At 43.0% G+C, this 24,887-nt stretch overlaps 1 protein-coding gene across 3 annotated transcripts; it reads left to right on the top strand.

The window, feature by feature from the left end:
• The first annotated feature begins 536 nt into the window (after window positions 1–536).
• Window positions 537–24,500, top strand: CFAP53 (cilia and flagella associated protein 53). 3 transcript variants are annotated; one of them, XM_040580479.1, is made up of 8 exons: window positions 537–6,563; window positions 7,867–8,096; window positions 10,345–10,518; window positions 16,955–17,258; window positions 19,786–20,004; window positions 21,592–21,808; window positions 22,313–22,415; window positions 23,933–24,500. In XM_040580479.1, the coding sequence occupies exons 1-8, from the start codon at window positions 6,543–6,545 to the stop codon at window positions 24,153–24,155; spliced, it is 1,491 nt and encodes a 496-aa protein (XP_040436413.1). In that variant the 5' UTR covers window positions 537–6,542; the 3' UTR covers window positions 24,156–24,500. The 3 variants fall into 3 exon arrangements, with proteins under 3 accessions (XP_040436413.1, XP_040436412.1, XP_040436414.1); XM_040580478.1 differs by lacking the exon at window positions 537–6,563 and adding an exon at window positions 6,877–6,952 and having other exon boundaries at window positions 23,933–24,499; XM_040580480.1 differs by lacking the exons at window positions 537–6,563; window positions 10,345–10,518 and adding an exon at window positions 6,877–6,952 and having other exon boundaries at window positions 23,933–24,498.
• The last annotated feature ends 387 nt before the right edge of the window (window positions 24,501–24,887 follow it).

The following is a 24,887-nucleotide window of genomic DNA, read 5'->3' as shown; positions in this document are numbered from 1 at the left end:
TTTAAGCCGTGGCTGCTTTGAAAGGCAGCAGAAGGGTCTATGCTGGCTGCTGAAATCACAGAAATCCCCATGCTGAAAGCAAGGTAAAGCCAATCTCCAAAATTAAATTCCTTTAAGAGTAAAGATCAGTGCGAAGTCAGACCTTGGTGACTGCTGACAGAGCTCCTCTTGCCAGGAAGCCTGTCTTTGCTGTGATAATTTCGATTGCAGCAATAAATATTACAAGTGTATAAATGTGGAATATTTCTTCATTTAAAAAAAATAATCAGCAGTTTCATTTTTTCCTTACAGCATGGCAGGCTGAAGTGTTAATAAAGAAAGGAAATCCCCTGGAAACGGTTTATCTTCATAATTTTCTAGGAATGACTGGTCATCTGGGGGAAATATGAATGAGAATGGAAGGGCAAATTCAAAGTTTCATTTGAAATAAAATGTAAAGGAATAAAAAAAACCCCAAACACCAAAGAAACCACCTTGTTAGCCAAACCTCATGCATCTTTAATATCAAAATATTGTTTCCATTTTTGTAGCTTGTTAGTTCTCTATTTTATTTAAAAATAAAATAAAGGTAGTTTCACAAGGAGAATGAAATAGCATTCTGAATAAAAATGTTGCCACTTGTATGCTGTTATGTTCAAAGTAAAATGTTATTAAAATCAATGATGGCTGGTTTGTTATTACAGGTGGTCTAGAAAGAAATTTGCCAGAAGAAGGATGTGCCCATAGGAACATATCACAGCCGTCACAGGCAGCCCTGGTTATGATACTCAGCACCACTCTCTACCAAAGGTCTTAAAATCAAAAGATCCCTGTTGAACGTGGGATTTTAAAAAAGCGGTAATCAGGAAATTTCATAGACAACTTCAGAAAGAGAAGGGGAAAAGGAAAATAAGTGTATCTAACACAGTAACAGAAAGATAGCCTAAAAGGAGGCTCAGTCTCCAGAGCTCCTGTCTGTTGTGGGATGTTTTGCCCTGGATGAATTGGTTGGGTTTTTTAGGTTTCAGCCTGAAATTCATTTAGGAAACACGCTGGGAAAACAAGTTTTCTACTGATACATTTCTTTCATGTTTTGCAACATGTAAGCTCAACAGTTTGCACTGGAGACATAACATTTGGTAGGAAAAAGATCTTTTTCCCTTAGCCGCTAGACATCAATGATGTAAAAATAAAAATTCCCTTCTGCACAGCAAACAGTGTATCTGAAAATATCTCTTTGGTTTTCTTCCTCCTAGAATAAACAACTTGTCAGCTCTGGTATTTTCCAGAACTGATTCTCTCCCATTAAGCCTCATTTTTCCTGAATTGCCTAAATCCAATGTTTTTAGCTGTGTTTAGCTGTGGAGGAGACAGGAGCCCTCTGGCTTCTCCTGCAGTACTGTGATGCTGCTGACTCACTTCCAGCTTGGGATCATCCATTGCTGCAGATCTACTTCTGCCACAGGAACCACGCCCGAACCAGCTGTTGCCCATCTGCTTCTCTTGATTATTCCTGCCCAGGTAGGCGACCCTGCCCTTGTGCTTTCTGTGCTGCATCTGACTTTTTCAGCCCTTTCCTCCAAATACTCATGGTCATGTGGAAACTGTCCCTAATCCAGTCCTAGGCCTCACAACTTCCACCTGCTCTCCAAATTTAAATTCTTTATTCTCTCCTCCAGGTTTTTACTGAAATTAACGCCCTCAAGAGGTGGGTGCAGAAGCCCAGGTGACAGCAAATGATGGGTGTCTGTCCATGGGTCAGGGATTGCTCTGGATGGGCAGTGGGGATGAAGCCGCTGTGGGGTGCCAGGAGGTGTTAAAGGCCTTATCATACGATATTTATTGCTTCTTTCCCCACAAGGCCTGTTCCCCATCACAAAATGAAATGAGATTAAAGTGAAACCATTTGTCCTTGACCAATCTACCTTGGCTGGTATTCATCTCTGTTATTTTCTTCTTAGTTGCTTATGAATGATTTCCCAATTACTTATTCCATGGTCTCTTTGATTTTTTTTCAGGAACTGAAGTTAATTGGCTTGTAATTTCCAAGCCCTTCCTTTTTCTTTTAGAGCCTATATTCCTTGCTTCTCAGCCTGCCAGCACCTCGCTTCTCTCCCAGCACCGCCATTGCAAACAGCTCAGAGAGGCTGGAATCACTTTTTAAGTCCTCTAGGATAAAGTCCATCACACAAAATTAATCTGAGAACAACTGATGTATAAAACCTCAGTGTAACCTGCCCTTTCCTCATTTTTCTGCTGACTCTAACCCTTTATCCCTGCCTTCTGCTGTGCCAGCTGCTGATTGTGCTGGACATTTTGGTGACCAGTGGTGCAATGGGGACAGAAAATCAGTCTCCTGTGATTGGCATGTGAGGATGACACAGAAGCACCTTTCATGCATGATTTCTCAGAATCGTTTGGATCTCTTGCAAAGACCCCCAAAAAAAGTGGGAAGGAAAGTTTACAGTCAGCAAAGATAGATTTCTAGCTAAAATCATTGAAACAATCCTTTATGGAGATCACAAAATTAGAAAAAAGTTAAGTTTTAAAAACTCAAAATTAAAATACTTTCAGTTCCTCTTTAAATACTCCAGCTGGGTTACATGCTCTGTTCTTGTCCCAGTTGTGAAAAAACATTTACATTTTCTCATTTTTACAGTAAGGGAATTGTTCCCTCACAGAGTTGAATCAGAAAGGCAAGGACTTGACATGGCTGTCCATCCCACACCAGCAAAGAGCCTCCCATGGCAGCTGTATCCACTGGAGCGTTCACATGTGAGGGTTTGCAGTTTAAACTTTGCCGTAGCACTAAAACATAGAGTTTTGATTTCTACCATACTTGAGTACTCTGCTGAGCAGGTACTACACTGCACCAACCCCAAAGCTGTGACTGTAGCGACTTCAGGTCTCATGCTTCACTCTGCTCCATCAACCCTGATGAGCTGGGGGAGGAATTTTGATGACACCACTGGTCTTTACTCCACTTGCTGGCCTGGTAGCCAAGGGCAGCCACGTAGGACATAAGCAATGAAACCCTGAAAGATGCCTGGTTGGTTTCTCTGTGATATTTTGTTGTAGTTATACAGCTAAAACAACTCAGAGATGTTTTGGTCTCTGGATCCCAGTGGCAGCAGCGAAAGGTTGGCACCTGAAACCAGATGAGGCTATGGCACTGCATCCAGCACAGGACTTAAACCAGTAGCTTGAGGGGACTGCACTGGGTACCAGCAAGCCCAGGTGGGAGGGCAGTCTTCCCAGTGCAACCTGGAGCATCCAGGGTGGAGAAGAAGTGGCCCAAGGAAAGCACTGGTGAGCCATCTATTGGGGTAAGGAGGGTAGGAAGGACCACAGGCAGCTTTTCTAAAATAAGTGCAGTTTTTAATGGCTGGATCCATCCAACTGTGTAAATCCGCTGGTGGGGCAGCCCTAAGATACACTGTGTTCATGATGACCTTCTCATACTGAGATTATTCACTCGTCTTTCACGCTGTATTCCCCTTTTTGTGGTTACTCTTTGCTCTTTCAAGGTTGAGAGAAAGAAAGGAGAGTAACAACTTCTGTACTTGCCCATGGGTGTGGGAAGAGGAGAGCAGCTGATCTTCTCTCCCACTCCCTTCCGCTGTGAGGATCGGGGGTAAAAAAGAGCTTTTGTCTGATGGCGCCTTGCTCAGACATGGTCAGGAAAAGGCTCTGATCTTTGCACTTCTATATTTACACCATAACAACCAAGCACGTTGTTATGTCTTAAAATCCCATGCAAGCAGCTGACACCACCAGTCAAGACCAAACGTAGACTTGTCCCACCAGTTGCTTCCTTTATTCACTCAGAAAGTTCGCAGATCTCTTTTCAGCTCCTAATAGTTGAAAGCTGACCAACTACTTTTGGGCTCCAACTCAAAACTTCTCAGCCCTCACAGGAAGCTCAGAGTTGATTAATCATTAAGAATTACTCATCTCCAAATTATATGCCAACACTAGAAGCTTGCATGCTGCCACATAATTCCATGGGGAGATACATGGCTGCAACAGAAACGTGCTTCATTACAGATAACCCCGAAGAATGCCAACAGTCAACGCTCCTTACAGCTGCACAATGAAACATCTGCAGGACTCTGAGGATGCAGAACTTAGTACCAGCACAAATTCAAATTAATCATGAAGGTGAGAGGTGAGAGCCAAGATGTGAGGCTGCTTTCTCAGGGGAAACGGCACGTTCCTGCCACAGTGAGGCGTGAGGGCTGCATGGCTCTGTGTGGTGCTAGCTGGCAGGTACCGGCTGTGACACACAGCTGAAGGAAAGGCTTTATGTTTAACTTGTATTTTTAATGTACTTTAGTAGAAGTTCTGAGCTTTGCTACTCATGTGAACCATGCCATTGGAGGCATGTTTGTGATATTCTCCTATCCCTATTCCTGACTCAGCCAGTCACGTGGATCTAAGCAAACCTCAAGCCCTTCAAAAAAATGAATAAAACTACAAAAAAGACATAAAACGTAGCAGTCATGATTTCCCTAAGCAAGTATTTTGAAGATTGCCTGAAGGTGCCAGCAGGAAGGATTATTAGAAGGGAGCATGGCCACAGGAACCTGAGACAGTCTGGAGTGTGACCAGTGAGGAAACCCCAGGGGAATTCAGAACCACAGAGGAACTTGCAACTTCTCAAAGCCCCTGCCTGGGAAGCCCAGGGCATCTGCAGGGGGAGAAGGATTTTTGATCCTGCAGAAGGAAGGCACCTGGTGTGCCCAAGCTGCTGGCTCATGCAGCCACCACAATCTCACAAAAAAGGAAGAGGCAGCCACTGTAGGAAAAGTTTTGTCTTTTATGAGGGGTGGGGATGACTTTGGTTCCCTTAAATTGAGTTATTTTTTATTCTAGAGGAAGAAGTAGAAGGTTTATTTTCATCAAAGAAAAGGGGGAATTGCTCATCAGTTGTTATCAATCAACTTCTTATACTTCCTCAAAGAGGAGAAAGGCTCTACTGTCCTTGCTGGGTTTTCCCAGCACAGGTTTCACTCTTGAGAAATGGCTCTGGTTTGCCATGTTGCTCTAACTCATCACATGGTGCTGTCCTTTCCTCTGCTCATTCTCAGCCCTCCCCTCATGCTGGCATTAGTGTTCCTGCAGCTGAGCCAAGGAAGATCAAGCCCAAGGACCTGTGTCATCCCGTGATCGGGGTTTAGCTGCATGAGCTGTATCTTCGTGCTCGTCTGTCTGAGGGAGAGAAAGGAGAGGCAACTCCATCCCTTTTTGTGGTTGGCAGCACTCCACTTAAAAGTGATTTGAAACCTTGGCCCACATCTAAAGCTCTGACTTCTGTGCAGTTGTTGACACCCGAGTGTCAAATGGAAGTTCTTCCTGGAAAACTCCTTGGCTGTTCCTTAGACAGAGGTTTCAGGAAGGAGAATTCAAGGCAGTAAACCCAGGACAGATCATATGCTTCATATATCCTATATATATATGCTCCCCCAGTGAGGAAACCCTGGAGAACACCCCAGTAAGCAGGATACCCTTTGGCACGTAATTTTAGAAGAATCTGTTTTTTCATCTAACATCAAAAAAACCTCCAGGTCACAAGCCATCCATAATGCCTTTGGACTAAAATTAGTGTTTTCAAGAGGAAATATTTTCAAAGCTGGTCGAGGGACTTCACAGAAGACATTACTAGGGGGATTGGAGGATACGCACACACACCTCTTTTTTTTTTTTTTTAAGATTTCAAACAGATGGAAGTGTGGCACATTTCTTTACTGTCTAAATTTATTTATTAGCCATAAAATTGATACGTGTTTTTGTGTAAATGTTAAGACTGTCGTGACATTTCCCATTTAACACCCCAGAAAATGTTAGGCAATCCAGCCCTCCCAACACTTAAACATGAGAGTTTTCAGGGGAAAATCCACAGTTCCCTGCTGTGAAGTTATTTCCTTCTCCTAAACATCTCAAAGACTAAGTCACAACAGGATGATAGTGTAAGTCTTTGCTGAAATAAAACTCAGAGGTTCCAGTTCAAGCACTACTGCAGTGGTGTAACACATAATCCAGTGTGTAAAAGCTGTGTATCATACAGCTTGCTTTGATTGTGCAAGCATCCCATCACTGACACCTTAAGTATTGGCACTGTGGATTTCAATTGGATGAGAATAAGCCTTGCAGTCTGCTTTAAACACTGACCTTTCCTCCTCTGGATCATTTTTTCACCTTGTTATCTGTGAGACAGCAAAGTTCTTGGCAGTTATCTGTGTTCCTGGGCTTCAAAGCTTCAGCAACAGCTTTTTCCTGTGACTTCTTTGTGGGCAATGAACTTGGAAGCAATCACAAATCCACAGCCAATACTTTATTTCCCATTTTCCTCCACGCCAGGCAGCTCTGGAGCCCATCCATCAGCAGGCCACGTACCAGCGGGAGGCGTCTACAAGGGCCCTGCCCATCCTGACCAGAGAGCTGATGCTGAGGGGTTCAACAGCTCCCATTCTGCCCTTTAAACTCGACCTTCCTTTTATCTGCTTGTTAACGCAAAACTTTGTCGCTCTTGTCCCATCCGTGCCAGTCGCTGTTCCCACCAGATGTCACCAGTTCACAGCGAGGTAACGTTACACCGAGGGGCACCAGGCACTGGGGCGATGCGCAGCAGGGACAGGGCCCTCGATGCTCCGCCAGCCTTGGAGGAACTGCAGCCTCACAGCTCAGCATCTGCACGGCTGCCCCGCGGTGGCTGCGCGCCGGGAGCGGTGGCACAGCCTGCGCAGGGCGGGCCCGAGACAGGCCCACCTCAGGGCGCCGCGGCGGCGCCCCCTGCGCCCTCAGCCCTGCCAGCGGGCTGCGCATGCGCACCCCTCCCCCCGGCCGCGCGCCCCCGGCGCCATGAGGTCACTTCCGCCGCGGCGCTTTGCCATAGCAACCAGCGGCGGCTATGGAGGCGCGGCGGCGGCGGTGCCGGGAGGTGACCGGGCCCGTCCCACACTCCTTGGCGCTGGTGAGGGACCGCCGTGGGGCGGGTGTCCCAGCCCGATGCCGAGACGGCAGGGCCCGCTGAGGGGAGCCGGGAGCGGGCCTCGAGGGATCCCAGTGCTGACTGGGGCAGGGCCCGCTGAGGGGAGCCGGGAGCGGGCCCCGAGGGATCCCGGTGCTGACTGGGGCAGGGCCCGCTGAGGGGAGCCGGGAGCGGGCCCCGAGGGATCCCAGTGCTGACTGGGGCAGGGCCCGCTGAGGGGAGCCGGGAGCGATGTGGGGTGCGGGTCCCAGGGGTGCCCAGTGCTGGCTGGGGTAGGGCGTGCTTGGAAGACGCAGCAGCAATGTATGGTGTGGTTCCTAGGGGAGCCCGGTGCAGGGCCCACTGAGAGGACCCGGCAGCGACGTGTGATGCGGGTTCCCAGGGCAGCCTGGCGCTGTGCGGGCTGGGGGCCTTGGGAGGACCTGGTGCCATCCATTGTGAGTCCCCTGGGGAGCTGGGCCAGTTGTACCTGTGTGGGGCAAGGTCACCCCTTTAGGGGTACACGGTCCCTGGATATGCGTGGTGGGGTGTGGCCGTGTGCAAGGAGGCGTTCAGGGCCTCCGGAGCTGTGCCCTGGAGAGGGAGGTGTCTGGAGGTTACCTGTGGTGAGAATGTTGGTTTGGTATGTTTGAAGCACACCATAAACATCCCCTTGGATGTACAGGGTAAGATTTAAGCTGTAGCCTGGGCAACAGACAGGTGCTGGCACCTGAAGGCATTTCATGTTTTTGAACTGATGTTGTGCTCTTCAAGGCAAAGCTTGTTGGAATTTACCCCTAATTACCCAGAACTCTCATAATTTGATGTTATGTGCTTATTACGTCATGAATTCAACTGAAAAAAACCCCAGAATAACTGATTATATTTTCACCACTGATACTCTCTTTCTTCTACAGAGAGCCAAGCCTCCTAAAGACCAAAGAAGTGACAATTTTTTCTTGGCCCGAAGGCAGAAGGAAAAAGAACTCCCTGAAAATGCTGATTTCTTAAAGCTGTATAACCAGTGTCGCAACGTCTGTGAGTGGCAGCAACACAACGAACAAAAATGGCTGCACAGCATTGTACAGAGAAAGGTTGATGCGACAATGCAGGAGTATCTGGCAGGAACTGATGGGAGAAGAGAGAGGTAGCAAACAAGTAGCTAATACCTCTGTCTGCCCTACTATTTTCAACTTAACTGTATGTTTAGAGGAATTATTACAGGGAAAAACACTCAGCAGAGCTTAGCGTTGTACATTATGCTGTCCGTTGGGGTGTGGTATTTGTTATTCATTGTAACAGGAAGCATGGGCATGCCTACTTGTCAGTTAAACAGCAACATGTGTAGAGCAAATGGCAGCTATTGGGCTCTCGTTACTAGTACTTATCAGTGAGCCAATCACTAGAGATACATATTCAGACACAGTAGTACAGTTTACGTTGCATTTAGAGCCTTGTCTGCTAAATGCTAGATAAAAGTATTATAACACTTCCATTGTTTATTATTATTTTTTTTTTAAGTACAAAGAACACTTTTATCAAAGTGTCAGAAGCTCCAGCTGCTGGGTGTAACTGGGGGTTTTGTTGCAACCTTTTCAAGCCAATGTTTAGGTCCTACAAGTAATACTTTGCAGCATGGGCAGTTTAAAAAAGTAGAAATTTTCCAAAAGTCTTTCAAAAATAATAAAGGTGAGGCATATTACTGTCCTGTAAAGAACAGAATTGTGCTGTGGTGATTGCAGGAAAAAAATCATATGGTTTAATTTCTCAGTTATTCTTTCACATTAAGTGACTTTAGAGCTGTGAAGGTCATCGGTTCGGTATCCTGATCTGATGTGTCTTCACAGGAACCATACACCAATTGCACAGAATCACTGAGGCTGGAAGGAACCTCCTGAGATAATCCAGTCCAACCCACTGCTCAACAGTCATCTACAGCAGGTTGCCCAGGATGCTCTCCATTGGGGTTTTGCTTATTTCCATGCATGGCAACTCCACCACCTCTGTGGGCAACCTGTTCCACTATTTGACCACACTCATAGTAAATAAAAAAGAAAAGAGTTTTCTTGTGTTCAGGTGGAATTTCACATGTTTTAATTTGCACCCATTGCCTCTTGTCCTGTCTCTGGATGCTACGCAGAAGAAGTTGTCTCCCTTTTCTGCATTCCCCTGCTTCAGATATTTATATACATTGATAAGATCTCTGTGAACCTTCTCTTCTCTGAGCTGAACGGTCCCAGCTCCTTTAGGAAACATTCTCCTGTCCCTTAATCAATTTAGCGGCCCTTCACTGAGCTTGCTCCCTGAGACTGTATCTTGCTTGTGCTGGGAAGCCCACAACTCGGGATGAGGTCTCATCTGTGCTGAGAGGAAGGATCACCTCCCTTGACTTGCATAGCTCAAGACGATGTTGGCTGCCTTTGCCACAAGGGTGCATTGCTGGCCTATGTTCAGCTTGTCTGCAAGGACTCCTAGGTCCCTTACAGCAGAGCTTCTTACCAGTAGCCAGTCAGCCACAAGTGTGCATCAATGCATGGGGTTATTCCACCCCAGGTGCAGGATTTTTGTTGAACTTCCTGGGGTTTGTTCTTATTTAGTTGCTTAAGAATCTTTATGCTGTTTTTGCAAGGAGACTGGGCTCAGTATTTCCAGAATTGGTCAGTCTTTGGCTTTGCTACTGTAACTCCCACCAGCAGTGCCAGTGTAGGTCCATAGTGCTCTTGCTCATGCAGTAGCAGGGGCCTACCATTGCATAAAATTGAGAGTGATTTCCCAGAGGCCACTGTGGCATTCAGGCTGGAATCCGAGTTTCTGGATTTCTTAGTCCCAGGTTTCTTTGCTGCTAAGATTAATTGAGAGGTAGAGGGTGTGTTTAAAAATTGCCAGTTTGACATGATTTTCTCATCAAAGATCTTTCAGGATGAAGTGGTTTACAGAGTGATGCTAAAATAACAAAAGGTAGGTTGAGAGAAGATACAATTGTAGATGCATAGTGAAGGGTGATAAATACCAGGGAGGGATTATGTTGAAGAATTACAATGGTACAAGATCAAATTGGTATCAGCTGATGACAGATGTAGTGTGGAAATTAGAATAATTTGTTAATGAGGAACTGGCATTCTAAAGCAGCATTGGAAATGGGTTTGTAAGGTAAGGACCTTAAATTGTGTGAGGACAGCATCACTCACATTTTGCTGTAAGATTTCCTCCCTGGGCACAACAGGAATGATCCCCGAGTTAAAATTTGATGTTCCCTTGGTTGTTCTCTTCTTTGGCATTTGCAAGAAGTTTTGAAAAGAGCCCAGTACCCATTTTGTGCTCATAACAAATAAAGTAAAACTTTATCATTCAACTGAGGAATTGTTTTAGCTTTTATTTAAATGTTTTCATTACAGGCTTCGTGAGCTTCTGGAGGCAGAGGAAAGTAGGTACTTTGCTGAATTGGAGGCGCTTGGAGAAACAGTACAGGAGAAACAAGCAAAGATGAGGGAGCAGGCAAAATTACTGAGAGAGAAGAGAGAAAAAGAAAGACAGCAAGTGGTGGCTGAAAAACGAGAGCAGCAGTTCAGGTAACACCAGGGAAATATTCTATAAAAGAGAACTTGAATATAAAGATGCAATTTAAGAAGAAGGCAACAACAGTAAACTAAGGAAGGAAAGATGAATGTGATTGAAATGATAAACAAAAAAAATAAAATTAAGGTGATTTGGATAGAAGTGTATGAGCTTTGCCAAAGGTGAAAGGTCTCAGCTATGTTGTGTGCAGTGGAGTATAGTCTTTTTCTGACTTCCAGTGAAGGAGTACAGCTTCTAAAGACCAGGGATCTAAATTTGCAATGCTGCAATGCTCAGTAAAGTGTGTGAGAAAAATTTTCATTAATAGAGATGAAGGTAACATGTGGAGAGAACTGTACTGTCTGCATTATTTGATTTAAGTGTTAAGATACCTTGAAAAATTTCTTTAAAGTGATGTGCGAAACTTGCCCTGTGTGAGCATTCCTGCACTTTCACCTGCCAAGTCAGCTATTTTTATAATTCCTTGTTCTGGTGTACAGTTCTATTTTGGCTTTATGTTGTTGGTGTGAAAAGGGTTCATGGAAAGTTAATTTGGCCTAAATCATACTTATTAAGCTCATACATTGAAGTTCTTTGAAAAGTAAAGATTGTCCAAAAAGTCAGTGGTTTTATTAGTTGCATATTTTTCAAGAGTACCAGCTGAAGATAGGGTTTTAATGCGGCCTGAAGTTCTGTGCCAAGATGTCCTGGATGCTGAGCATGGCAGCATCTTTTGAAGACATTAAGATTTGCAGGTACTTATTAGGCCCTGAGGCCTTGGCATGAAAACTGAGTTGTTCAATTCTTGGAAATCTGGTTTTCTAAGGAAGGGATGAAAATAATATTAAAGTAATTTAACTGTAATCATGCGAAGTGTCTCTTCCCGGTCTCCCTCAGTGCTATGGAAATCCACAACTCCTGCTTCTTGGTGTGCAGCGTCTGGGGACGAAAATCAATGCTTGCTTTCACTTGTGCAGGCTCTGATTAACTGATTTCACAGATAAATGTTTCTTAAAAATGGGGTTTATTGACTTACATGGGTGTTAAGGCTGTGTAGGTACTTCTAAATTCACATGCTGGATTTAAAATATGGCCCTCACAATTTACAATTCCTAGTTTGTTTTCTACTCATCCTACAGTGGTTGAAATGGACTTTTAAAATTGTTTAGAGGTGATGATGCTGGAATACCTTTTATTTTGTACTTGTAGCTTGTCTTACATGCCAAGGAGAAGGTAATCAGCTTGCGATTTAGACATCTAAATGTAGGCGACTGTTGGTATCTTTACATTCACTGGGAATCTGAAATTCTGTTCTAGACAGCAGTTAGAGGAACCTAATGTCATCCTAAAGTAGGCGTGGTCTGTCAGTTGATGTGCACCCTAGGTTCCACCGACTGCATTGATTTGGTTCCCATTGATTAGAACAAGAATTTAGCTTATGCGTGTATTCCTGTTTAGATGCCTACTTTAGTATTTTAATTGCACATTGAATCCCACCAGTGAATCTCACCATCTGGCGATACATACTTGGACTTTCATACTGCCGTTGCCTCTCTTAATGTCTCGGGTCCATATTCTTCCTAGTACAACCCTACTGATGGTTCACGTAGTCTCATGGGATCATTCCCATCATCCTTCTGCCTTTCCCAGTGTGCTCTTGGATCTAGGCAATATTTGTACCACATAGTATCTCCATTAAAAGGTGTTGCTGAAGCTTTACTGGTGGCATTCTGCTGGTTTTTAAGTTTTTCAGAGGCTTTGGAGGCAGTGAAATCATCTTTCTTCACAGCTCTTATGAGTGGCAGTCTTTGAGTAGCTTTGCTAATGAATCTTCATCCTACAATGCAGAGTCCTTCTCTTTGGCTGTCCTGATGTAACGGAACTAAATTTCTATAGTTGGTTCCTCACTCTGTTCTTCTAGCTCAGTCTATTTCTACTTTTAAATTAAGGTCCCTATAAAAACCCAAAACTCTAATAACACCACTGACAGTAGTCCACCTTGAGTCTTGATCATTCTTTTGAAAGACAGATATCCTTCTTCATGTACGTGCCTAGTAATATTCTGAAGTCTTTCTTCTCTGTCCTTCTCCAATGAGAAAGGAAGTCTTTACTGTGATGATTGATTCTGATTAGAGTAGTAACTTCTAATATCTGAATCTGCATGTATTTGTTGTCTTTACATATCCCCAAATCTGTTTTCCCCCCAGTGTTAGCTGTCACTCTTCCTTCTAAGCCATGTTGGTCCATGCAGAGATCTGGGAGCAGGCTTTGCTGCTCAGGAGACCAACACTTATTGAAGATCCACAACCAGAAATCTGTGATTGTGTCACAGCCTGTCCTTTAGGGTAGTGGTCTCCAAACATCTTTGATTGCACAACCTTAACAGTAAAAAGAATTTTTAGCACTCACTTCAATACATATACTTATTTATCAATTATAAACTTGAATTACTGTACTAGTATATTAGGTACATTATAAAAACATATACAAAAATAGAAATTATGAGGGTGAGGTGAAGCTGAAATAAAGAGTTTTTATTTTTAATGTTATTTATTAATGGTACAAAATATATTTTCTTCCCCCACCCTAAAGGATTGTCTTGCACGCCCTGCTTTGGAGACTGTTGCTCCAGCGCACACCCAGAGGAGCCCTGGGAGGTCCTTTCAGCAGCAAATGGACATCCACATGATTTTCTGTTTCTCTTTGCCTGTGGATTTACAACTCTTTTGAATGACTTTCTGAAACCTAATACAGACTTCTTTATATTTCTTTAACTTTAAGCAAGGCACTCCACTCTTTTGCAGCTATAGATTCACAAACATGAGGTACAGGAGAACCTGTAGCATACAGTGCTCCAGTACATTATTCCAGAGTACTAAAAGGCAGCTCTTCTATCAGCCATGTGAGCTGGGTTTGGAGCTGTAGCCTGATGGTATAGATATAACAGCTTGTCAGTAGTGGTGTTAGCCAGGAAGAGTCCTTTGTTACAAGGTGACAGAGGGCATGGTCCTTAGACCACTGGAGTCCCACTGAAATTCATTTTCATGAAGGGCTACAACTTGTGTGAGAAGATATTCAGCCAGTTTTAGCCCAAGGGCATGTCTGTCATTGGTACCTTTAAAGAAAATTGCAATGTTTTAAAATTTGCATAAAACACCTATTACATCCTCTTTCTTGTGATAACATCAGAAGCATCCACACAGAGAATGTTATCACAGCAACTTTGTACTGCAGCCATAAAATGAATAAATAACTGGAGTGGGGGTGGGTGGGTGGTGGTGGTGGTGGTAAGATAAATGCAGTTTCTGACTTCAGGAAGTAGCTACATACAGGCACAATTTTAATGTTAAGAAGCTTAGGATAGCAAAGTGAGGAAGAAAAACAGCCATCTGGGGGAGCAGATGTTTATAGGTTGCTGTAAAAGCTGCTTTGAAGGAATTATTTTGATGAAATCAAGCAATTACAGGGTTATTCTATATTAAAATTCTAACCATGCTGAACTTTTGTTTAACTTCTCTTCCCCTCTGAGAATTCAATTAAATTCAGATTAGTTTGTAATCGTGAAAAAGAATAACTAATTCTTTATTCCTTCACTGCTGAGAGAACTTTGAACCCATTGCATTAAGGTGATATAGTTATTTATAATGGTGCAGGATGTAAAATCTTAATAATGACACGTTTCCCTCAGAACATTTGAGAAAGATGTTTTTCATGAGTGTTACTTAGTACTATAGTCTTTAATCACCACTAACTCCTACCCAGGAGTTGGATCGCAGTGTTAAAAGGTAAGAAAAACAGGCAATGATGTGGTATGTTTGTTGACCTGCTTGAAGGCAGGAGCATCTCCTGGAGTGTGCCGTGGCTCGTGGCATGCACATCACTCTGCTGTGCTCTGTGTTTGTTGCTGAGACAACCGTAGTCGGAAGGTTCCTGTGCTGTACTAGAGGTAAAATAGCCATCCCTTTTCACTAGCCTGCACTGGTGTCTGCCCCTTTGCTACTGAATTTCCTCACCCTTCTCTTCTGAGGCTGAGCTAAGGATGGTTCCTCACTCCAAGGGCAGTTTCCCTGTTAGAGGATCAAAGCCCAATTCCAGGAACCCAATATGTGGTTAGAGGATGTGGTCTGTCCTTGGGTTGGGGGAGAAAGTGCTGAATGTGGCAAGTTTTATCTTACAGAGACTTTGGTATTGATGAAAGGGGGCTTGACATATTACTGATGTTTCTTCTCAGTCAGGATCAGGTAAGAGGCTAGAAATACCTTCTGGATGTCAAACACAATGAGAATTTTGTTGTCATGGCACTGCTTTCCCTTCTATTTTTTGTGTATAGTGCTTAGCACCTTCCACCACAGGCTCCAAGGCATTAGGTGCTTTACAAATAGAGGATGGAGAGAGATGCCCTTGGCCCCAGAAACTTACAGATGAAATGTGAGGCAGCAAACAGTGAAAGCTGACAGGAAGAAAATGTGGCAAGGCCTCTGCTTCTGCATGAAGTTACAGGTCATGGATTGTGTTCTTTGGCTGTGTCTCACTCCTGCAGCACCAAGGGGCAACAAGGTGTGGCAATCTTTCTCCTCTGCAGTCACAGCTCTGATTTTGCACTGCTCCACTGTAAATTTGACTGGTTGGATGGCTGTTGCTGTGGCACTGAGAACAGGGTCAGTGTGACTTTTGGCACTGCTGCTTTTTCTGCCTGTCAGCAGCTTGTTCAGCTGATTTTGAACCAGAGGAGAACTTTTTGGGGAAATGCTCTGTGGTTTATAAGCCCTAAGTAATTTTTATTAGACTGGCTTAACATGGAGTTTTATTGGTAAAGCTTTGGACAATCTTCTAAGCCAGTGCATAATTATTACACACTGGTGGTTGCCTCAGCCACATACTAACGATACCAGGAGCTGTGCTCATTCTGTGCTTGTTAGGAGGTGAGTAGGAGGTGTTGAAGGAGTAGTGTCAAGTAGAAGCCATTATTCTAGAGCATAATCCTACTAGTTTTAGGGCAGAGATGATTTATAGGCCACCAGTAACAACCTGTGTTGCTAAACTCTTTCCCTGTTTGCCTCATTGCCAGCGGATATAGCAATTGCCTTAGGTAGAGGCCAAATTTCCATCGTTTCTGTAGCCTCTGTGGAGGTGTGACACCCACGGCCCCGAATAGAGACTAACGCTCCTACTAATTCTACACGCAAAACCCATGCCAGGGAATATAGATGTGGGTTTAGATGGAGACAGCAGCTCTATTGGACTGAGGAATCATTTAGGGAAGTGAAGACTGCAAAGACAGATCCTTGGAAGAGTCACAGAACATGAAAAAGCAAGCCACTAAATGTCCTGCTTTTAGTGCTGGTAAACCTCGCTTTGCTTTTCAGTCAAAAAAAAAAAGATCTTAGGCAATGGAATCAATTCAGGTTTTGTTTCATTGCTGCAGTTAAGAAAATTAAATAACTGTCCTGATATGGTGACTGAAAGTACTATGAGATAGTTGCTTGATGAATATTTAATATTTTTGCTACACAGGATTGTCAGCTAAATGTATAAAGTAATAGTATTTCACGTTGTACAGGTAACTGCTGCTGTCATGCATCAGTTCTATGTACTAGTTTCACATTTTGATTTTATGAAAATCTCTATCCTTGTTATAGAACAGAATTAAAATGCTTGTATATTGTTCAAATTAAATATTGTTCCATAGCATATGTTGATCTCAATAGTGCTTTGTTTGTAAAAATTAAAGCAGAATCTGTAAATAGTTGAGTGTTCTTCAACTGAAGAGATAAATACCTGTTTATATGTAAGTCAGTTGCAGTGAGTAAATGAAAATTGAAAGCTGCATTATTTGTCTGACTTTATAGCTTCTCCAGACTTCTATTGCAACTTTTCTGAATTATCCCACAAAAATTCATTAAAAAAATTAATAAGTTTCTAGTGGTTCCTCTTTAACTGTGTAACCTAATTTTCCACGCTCAAAGTATTTTCTGAATACGAATGAGCTTTTGAGTGACTAAAACCTATTCTAAGTCTTCATTTGAATAAAGAGCAACCTACGTGTTTGAGCAAGCATAGTGTACATATTTTGTATGTTTAAAACGGGGTATCTATATACACACAAACCCCACACAATGCATGTTCCAACTACATGTATACATTTTATATAAAATACACGTTGTATGTATATATTGTGCATGTATATATAGCTGTGTTTGGTGGTTTTTTTTTTTTACAAATGAAAATACAGGACCTGCTCTTCCACTCACTAATATCAAAACCTCCATCAAATCAGGCTCTCTGTGATTCCTTAGGCTTCACAAGGAGTCAGTGTTAGATCAGGTATAGAATTTGGCACCCTGAGCCAAAATCCTTTGAGTAGTTCTGAGCTGGGAGCCTTCATCCATCACGCACCTCCAGACTTGCTTATTATTTGGAGACTTTTAAAACTTTTATGTTGCCTTTCAGAGAACAATGTGAGGAGCTCCGTGTACATTGGATGAAGAAGCATCAGAAGGAATTGTGTGCAGACCAGCTGGCCCAGCTAGCTCTGAAGGAGGAACTGAAAAAGCAACAGAAGAAGAAGGAGCAGATGTTTGCAGAGCTTTGGAAAGAGGATAGGTTGGCTAAGGAGAAGCAAGAGGCGGTGAAGATGCAGAAGTCAGTGGAACAGAATCGGCAAATCCTGAATGCGCTCAGTGCCCAGGTAGCAGTGCTCAGTGCTCGCAAAGAGGAGGAGAAGCGGCTGAAGGCGGAAGAGTCTCGGTTGCTGGTAATTTCCATATAATTTCTATTTGGTGTTGTGTGTAAGGCCCTCCTAATGATAGGCTTACTAGATATTTAGATTAATCCATACCTTATTTGTATCTTCACTGATTCCATTAGTATCTGAGACTGCCCTATTATGCTAAGCCTCTTTTCCAGAGCTGTGGCAAATGCATTCCTGTTTACAGAGGGAAATACATCTTTTGAAACTTTGCATTGTAAAGGATTTTGGCATTCAAGACCTCTCAGTGCTTTTGTGGGAAATAGAAATGTTTTTAAGCTTTTGCCAGACATCTTTGCAATTTTCTGATTTCCAGTTTCTTGTGGGATAGCTAGAGTCTTGTGTCCCAGCTGTAATGCATAACACTAGATCTCAGACCATGATATATATGTTTAATCATCACAGTAAGTGCACTGGTAGGAAGCAGCACGAGTGTGCTGCTCCCAGAAGGGAAGGTGAGCCAGAAGCCAAAGGTGACAGCAGGGCAGGTGGGTAAGCTGTCCTTTCCAGCAAGAGTCCCACAGTACCCAAAGGAATGGAGCAGAGCAGGTCTGCTGACAGTAACCAGGGTTGTCATCTAACAGTCCAAACTGCTCGGCAGGTCTGTAGTGATGAAGTCCAAGATGAAGCCAGCAAGTCAAGTCAGCAGGTCTGAAGCAGGACAGACCTCAGGCACAGGCATACCTGCAGTGTAGGTTACTTAGGCAGCACCAAAGGCGAGAACCTGAGCCTAACGGCAGCTCCCAAGTGACTTCTCTCAGCCCTTTCTCACACTGCTCTTTCCCAGCTCACTGATTCAGGGCTGACGTCAGGGCTGGCTGTGAGCACAGGCAGCCAAGCCGCTGCAGAGAGGTTGCAGAGCCTATTGGTACACTCAGGACCCTGACACATACTCGAGGAGACACATTGATATGAAAAATTCCAACTGCTTATGCTCCAGCTGACTGAATTTCAGAATCTAAGTTTTTAAAAAACAAATTAGCAAGCAGTGCCTAAGCTTTCTCACCTGTTAGTGCTGGCTGCTGTTGAGTGTCACATCGCAGGAGGCGTTTGGCTACCTTGGCCCAGCTGTTTGACTACTACCCTCTTTTTTTCCTCAGCTCTCCCCAGTCTAGGCTTGCTGTAGTGGTGCTGACTTTCATGGGGCTTGCTAGTTCACAGTATTTTGTGTTGACTTTGTGAGTTATGGGAGACTAGTTCAGACTTGGTCTTTGTTTTGTGGCTAGTTACATGTAGTTGACTGAATGATCACTCAGGGTACTCATTCAGGCACTGGAAGCTGATGTCGGCAAGATACATACTTTACTGCTTTTTAAAAATAATGAATCTTAAAGCTTTGAAAATCCTGGCTGTAAAACAGTAGAGTCCGTATTTCAAGCTAGGCTGTGATGTTTCACTTATTTAAAAACATGCAGAGTAATATTATTTTCTTGTAACAACTTTTAAGGCACTGCCAAACCTCCCAGGCAAAGACGACTTCTACGTAACTGGCCTTTTCAGAAAAATGCTGTTAGAATAGAAGACTTTGTAGCTTCCCCTGAAGACAGTAGCGTTGGGCTCTGTCAAGAGGATAAATTTCTGGTGAAGTGGTTTAGTCTCTGGAAAACAAGCCTTCTTCAAAGGATCTGTAAAGGAGAGTTTCTGTATTAAAAATGGGATGTAATCCTTTTTCAGCAGAAGAAAGATGTGACAGATGGCCTTATTACAAGTTTCTCAGTGCAGTGTTGGTAGCCTCTAATGATCAGGGGTTTTATCTGGGTGAAGGACACAGTATGGGTAGCTAAGTTTCTCTGTGTGTAGTAGTTTCTTCTGGTTGTTGCAATGGACGCGGATTATTTAGTAAACCTAAAACTTGCACCTTGTCCATGATAGACTATATGTGTGCATCAGGGTATCTCAGGCTGGATGACAAAACAGCCAGCAATTTTTGCATTAGCTACATTACCTACATAGCTGCCTTCCCCACCCACCCCCCATCCCCCCCCGTCTTTTTACGGCCTCACCTTGTGCCGGGGGAGGGTTCGGCTGGGAATGAGGGAAAATCCCCTCACGGAAAGGGTGGCCAAGGCTGGCACAGGCTGCCCGGGGGGCTGGCGGCACCCGCCCTGGGGGGATTTATAACACCTGTAGATGTAACATGGTTAGCGGTGGCCTTGGCAGTGCTGGGTTAGCGGCTGGACTCTATGACCTTAAAGGCCTTTTCGAACCTAAGTGATTCTATGATTCTGTATGTGCTGCAATGATACTGATTTCTCTAAACAGATGACTGCCTGCTTGGAAGTATTTGGAGAACACCAGGCATTCCAGTGTTTTGGTATTGAAGTGCATGCGATAATTAAAGAGAAAAAACCTGAGTTCTAATGGATGATATGCTAAAATGTTCATGCTTTCTAACAGATGATGCTAATCCTCTAATGTCAGCCAGAAAGGCTTTAAATATTTATCTTCTCTTTTCAATGTTCCAATCAAATTAGTTCTAGCCATCCCTTAGGTATGCAATGATTCTACAAGCTGGTTATTATTACCGTTGCAGGAAGAACAGCAACAACTGCTTAAGCTAGAAAATGAACAACTTCAGATGGAGAAACTACAGAAACAGAAGGAATGCAGGGATGCATTGCTCAGTGCAGCACGAGACAAGAAGAATCATCTTAATGAATTAAAACAAGGTGAACTTGCCCTAGAGTTGAAGATCCTAGAAAAATCTCTTCAGGAACCTCAGGAGGACGCTGAGGAGAAAACAAAAAGAAAAGTAAGCGCTAGAGATGTTCATTGTGAAGTTGCGGGGTAGCACCTCATCTAGACTAATTACGCGGCCCTTAGTGAACTGCGTAGTATAAATGAGATCAGACGCAAGCCCTTTTCTCTGAAGAAGTTGCTGCTTTTGTTGCATGGCCTGTTGCCTCTCCTCCTGCCAGCTCTCTGCTTCTCAGAAGAAGCTCATTATCTGTTAAAACCACAGTGAGTGCTAGACAAAAGAAGGGGGCTCTCAGGAAATGCTGGAATCTTGTCTCTCTGTGCTGATTTCATTGTATGTAAATCACCTGAGCTTTTTCATCCTTATACTGTATGGTTTTAACGGAGGTTAGAAAAATATTTTTTGTGTCATGGATCTGATTTATTGAATATTTGTAACTGGCAGAAGAAAGTAAATATTTAACTTCTAATTCATTAATACTAAGAAATAGTTGTAAATCTTTAATAGCTGGATATATAGATGCAAAACCTCATGTTAAGTGTTTGCAGATGCCATGAAATGATGGATATGTCTGTTTCTTCCTAAAGTTTAAACAAATTCATTATCCAACTTCAGGATGAAAACAGGTCTTAGGGCAACTTTGAGACAGAGGAGGGAGCTGCATTCATTACTCTGCTCAAGGTATTTGGAAGCTCATGTAGTTTAGGGAAGTTGTATAAACTCACTGTTAGACCATGGCACAAATTTAGAGGAGATGATACGTATATTTATTGGATCCAAAGGCTTCTAATGCAGATGATGGCAAGTAGTCTGCGATACTGAAAAATCAGAGACAAAACTCTCTAATACCCAGTTTGGAGTGTTAGAAGGCAGGCATTCTTTATTTTTGGCCCTGGATGCATGGGGGATAAGTTCTGCTCAATGTGCATACCGACTTTCTTCACTGTTTATCTTTATATGGCCAATCTATGCATACTAATGACACTGCTGAGAAACTATTGTCATATTCATTACAGTTCCAAGAACTACTTAACATATCTGCACACTTACTATGCGTGTGTGGTCTAATGGGTTGGGGGTCCTCTGGTGGTCGTTTGGGACATCTTCATCCTCTTGTTCATCATCTTCCTCTTCTTCTTTTTCTTTTCATGACCTTCTCTTCTTCTGGCCCTGTTTCAGCACTCTTGGCTCATGTCTTGGTTTTGGACTGGTTCTTATCTAATTGGTAGCTAAGCTATACAATGCAGCGTTCTACTAGTAGCTAAACTGTAATACAGCCTTGCATAGCTTGGCAATGTCATGGATACATTAGTTGCAATGCTTACAGTTAAGCACACTGGTAAAATTACCCTGGTTATCACCTGGTTAGCTGTGAAAAGTTTGTAAAATCTGTGTTGTAGGCAGCTGAGCTGCTATGAGGGAAAGGGTCACTCTGTATTTGTCCTGCTCTTATGCTGTTGTCCAGGCACTGCCAACTGGCCAGGAAGAAGATTCTGCACAGCTCTTTCCCATGGCAGGGTTTGGAATGGAACTCTAGGCTCCCAGTTCCCACGATGGCCACAAACCACCACTTCTCATTATGTTTTGAAGGGCTTTTTTGAACTAATTAACTCAGATCTGCAAATGTCTGTGTGCTTGCAGCAAGAGCTGTTGAAGGAGCAACAGACTTACCTGGCACACCTGGCTCAACAGCAGGAAGAGGAGAAACAGCGAGAAAAAGAGGTGGACAAGCTCCTCGATGAAGAGATGGCAAAAGTTTGGGCCAGGAAGGCTGAGCAAATGCGATTAGAAAAGGAGGCCAGAAAGCAGCTACTGAAAGATGTCCTGAATACAAGACAACTACAGATTGAGGAGAAATGTAAGTAATAACAGCTCTCTGTCTGCGCGCTGAACCTACTGCATGAATGCAGGCTGTGGCAAAGACAGAGGGGGTATGACACATGTCTTTTGGGAAGACCATCTGGCCCAGCATGCACAGGCTGTATGGTTGAGTGGACAACAATGCTACTCTCTCTGAATCTGCATCTGAAACTTTACTCCTACGGGCATTCCTTCCACTAATTTCCTATTGCTATCACCAGAACAAAGCTAAGTAAAGTAAGGCTTGCATGAGGAAGCAGTCATTATTATTAATTATTGTTATTAATAAGTTCTGAATATGAGATCTTTTTTATTTGAGTAGATGAAAAACAAGCTACAAATATACTTGTCATTGTTTGTGTGCTTCTTCAGAAGCAACAAAACTCAGGCTTGCTGTTTAGGCCACTTGGCTTGAATTCAGTTTTGCTGTTCCTTGAAACTTAGCAGTGCTGTTACCTTCTGAAAATTATTTTTTTGTGTTTTGTTTTGGTTTTTTTTTCAGTGCAGAGAAATGCAAAGGAGCAGCAAGAACTCGTTCAAGAGAGGAAGTTATTAGCTGAAGCAGTCGCAGAACTCAAGCATACAGAAAAAGAAAGACATGCAAGGTATTTTTCTTTCATTTTGTAGCAGCTCAATCTTTTAAGCTTCTGGGTAGGCTAATTCTCATTTTCAGGTAAGTCTAAAGAGCACTGTGTGGGCTTTCTTCTTTTCAGGGAGCCTCTGCCACCATGCAGCCTCTCAGCTCTGGACTGCTCAATAGCAGCTCTATTATGTTGCAGTTGGTATTAAATCACTAATTCTGATCTCATTCTACAAATACTGGCATTTCATTAAATATCCTTGTTTTGGGCTTTCGGGACCATCGTTTGACTTACATATATGTTATTAAATACATCCCCCCATATTCCAAGCTGTTACTGTGAGTTGCAGAGGTTTGGGGAGGAGGGGTAATGAAAGGTTAGTTTGTTACTTACCTGGGAGAACAAGTGTATTCAGGCTTATTGCTGAGCTCCGCCCACACACATGCCCTAAACAATCATACAGGCAGCCACCAAAACACCAGGCTGCTCCGTGTAACCCAGCTGCATGGGATTCTGCTTATCTCACAGCTCAGGGTGAGAATATAGTTATACGCAGTAGCTGAAGTGTTCCTCTGGGTGTCATGCAAGGCTTAGGGCAAAGGGCCTTAGTTCACTTACTCCATTTCACTTTTGTACTCCTGCCCTAGCTCCACTGTATTTGTACAATGCCCTAGCTTGTCTGTGGGAGGTAACCAGGTAGCTCGTTCCAGAGCCAGTATCTGTTGTGTTCTCTGATGGCTGCGTTGGTAACAATCTCCTGGCTACAGCAGAAATCTCACCCTTTGGAAGGAAACATGCTGGGCTTCATTTTGGTTATGTTTCACTCAGCAAAGATGGCATTCAGTGGTGTCAGTGTTTGTGGTTCAACGCGTTGTGTTAGTGCACAAGTCTTGACTAGACTGTTGGCATTTTAAGTGTCTGTGTGAGTCTGTGCGACTCCTGCTGTAGAAGTGCCTGAACACGTAGGTAGATTTCCACTGCTTCTCCAGAGGGTAGTGAAAGTACTATATGAGTCTCGAGGTAGAATGGAAGAATGATTTCTTCTGACAACCATTTCCTAGAATATCAGTACAAAGCCAAAGCAGGAGCCTGCACCCTGCCTCGCCTGTTGGCAGTAGCTTGTAATCTTCAGAATGAGGGAGTGGAGATGGGGTGTACAGCTGTAGCAGCGATGAGCTGGGAAAGGACTCAGGCCTGACACTCATTCTCTGTCCTCTTGCTGCCACTGTGAGGGGCAGTGAAGGGCATGGTGATTACGAGGAGTTTTATTCATTTTTTTTTCTCTCTTTTTTTTTTTTTGTAAGCACTGATTTTGCAATCTGCTCTATCAAATACAACATAATGCAATTAATTTTCTAAAGATTGTTTAGGTTAGCATGTAGTATTTGGTTAACAGAGTGGTAGTTATTCTTAAAACCTAAAAGGAGTTTTGGATGGTTCTTTATGGTTGAATGCTAACAGATTAAATAATAATAAATAAAAAGTTGTGTTTTTTTTTTTACCCACACTTCATAAATAATCTATCTGCATGCTCTTTCCAGAAAAGTAAAGGAAGCAAAAGAATACCAAGAACAACTCATGGCTCAAATTGCCTATCGACAACAGGCCCGTGATGCTGAGGAAGAAGAGAAGCAGCGAGAATATGAATTTGGTCTATCAGCAGAGAGAGCTTACCAAGAAAGGATACAGGACATTTTATCAAGGCCTTGGGAGAAACTAGCAAACACCCATCCTTTGAGAAGAAAACTAACGTCTAACTCTTGAGATCAGTTACTATGATATTTTAGCTCACTCAGTTGCCTTTAAAAACATTTTCTACGGATGTTTATAACTGACTCTAGTTAGTGCCTCTCCACTGTGATGCTCAAATTATTTAACTGGAAAATACAAGAAATATTATTCTAAAAGTTATTTTTTCCCAATGGATTTTTTTGACAAAATGACTGATCCAAATCAAAGCGTTTCACCTTTTAATACAAGAATACTGTATGTTCTCTGCAGTATAACAGTGTATTATTATGACATGAATGATATGTAGGCATTCTTTAAGATCTGGACAAAGAAAATTTGTAGAAGAGTTTCAGTAAACTTTTATTAAAATGCCTTTCCAACTGCAAATATTTGCAGAATTTTTTTGCATTTAGACAAGAAGTACTTGGTGACTTATCTTGATTTTCCTTGTTAAAGGAAAAAACAATGAACTCTTTTAGTATGGCATGGACAGTAAAGAGCTGGTTCCGCTCTGCATATATTCTGATAGCTGTCGAATGATCTGTGGAATATCAGAGTCCCAACACTAGTCTGAGACCTCTGCTTGGACAGAATTAATTGTGCAGGATTGAAGCTATCATTTTCTTGTGAAAAGGATTATTATTTATCACTTTGATGGCAACTCTGTTTCTTTGGACTGCTTTGGATTGCCACTAATGCCACAGTCTGAACACACAAAATGGGGCAGGTGGACCACCAACACCATTTTACGATTCAGCAACACAA

This window comes from Falco naumanni, chromosome Z (assembly GCF_017639655.2).
Source record: "Falco naumanni isolate bFalNau1 chromosome Z, bFalNau1.pat, whole genome shotgun sequence".
Classification (NCBI taxonomy): domain Eukaryota; kingdom Metazoa; phylum Chordata; class Aves; order Falconiformes; family Falconidae; genus Falco; species Falco naumanni.
The sequence above is the reverse complement of the archived record's forward strand: the minus strand, read 5'-3'. Positions and strand labels throughout refer to the sequence as shown.

Coding starts and splice junctions, on each gene's coding strand:
- CFAP53 (XM_040580478.1), top strand. CDS start 6,890: ATGGAGGCGCGGCGGCGGCGGTGCCGGGAGGTGACCGGGCCCGTCCCA. Junction 20,005..21,591: donor AGGAGAAAACAAAAAGAAAA/GTAAGCGCTAGA, acceptor GTGTGCTTGCAG/CAAGAGCTGTTGAAGGAGCA. Junction 22,416..23,932: donor GAAAAAGAAAGACATGCAAG/GTATTTTTCTTT, acceptor TGCTCTTTCCAG/AAAAGTAAAGGAAGCAAAAG.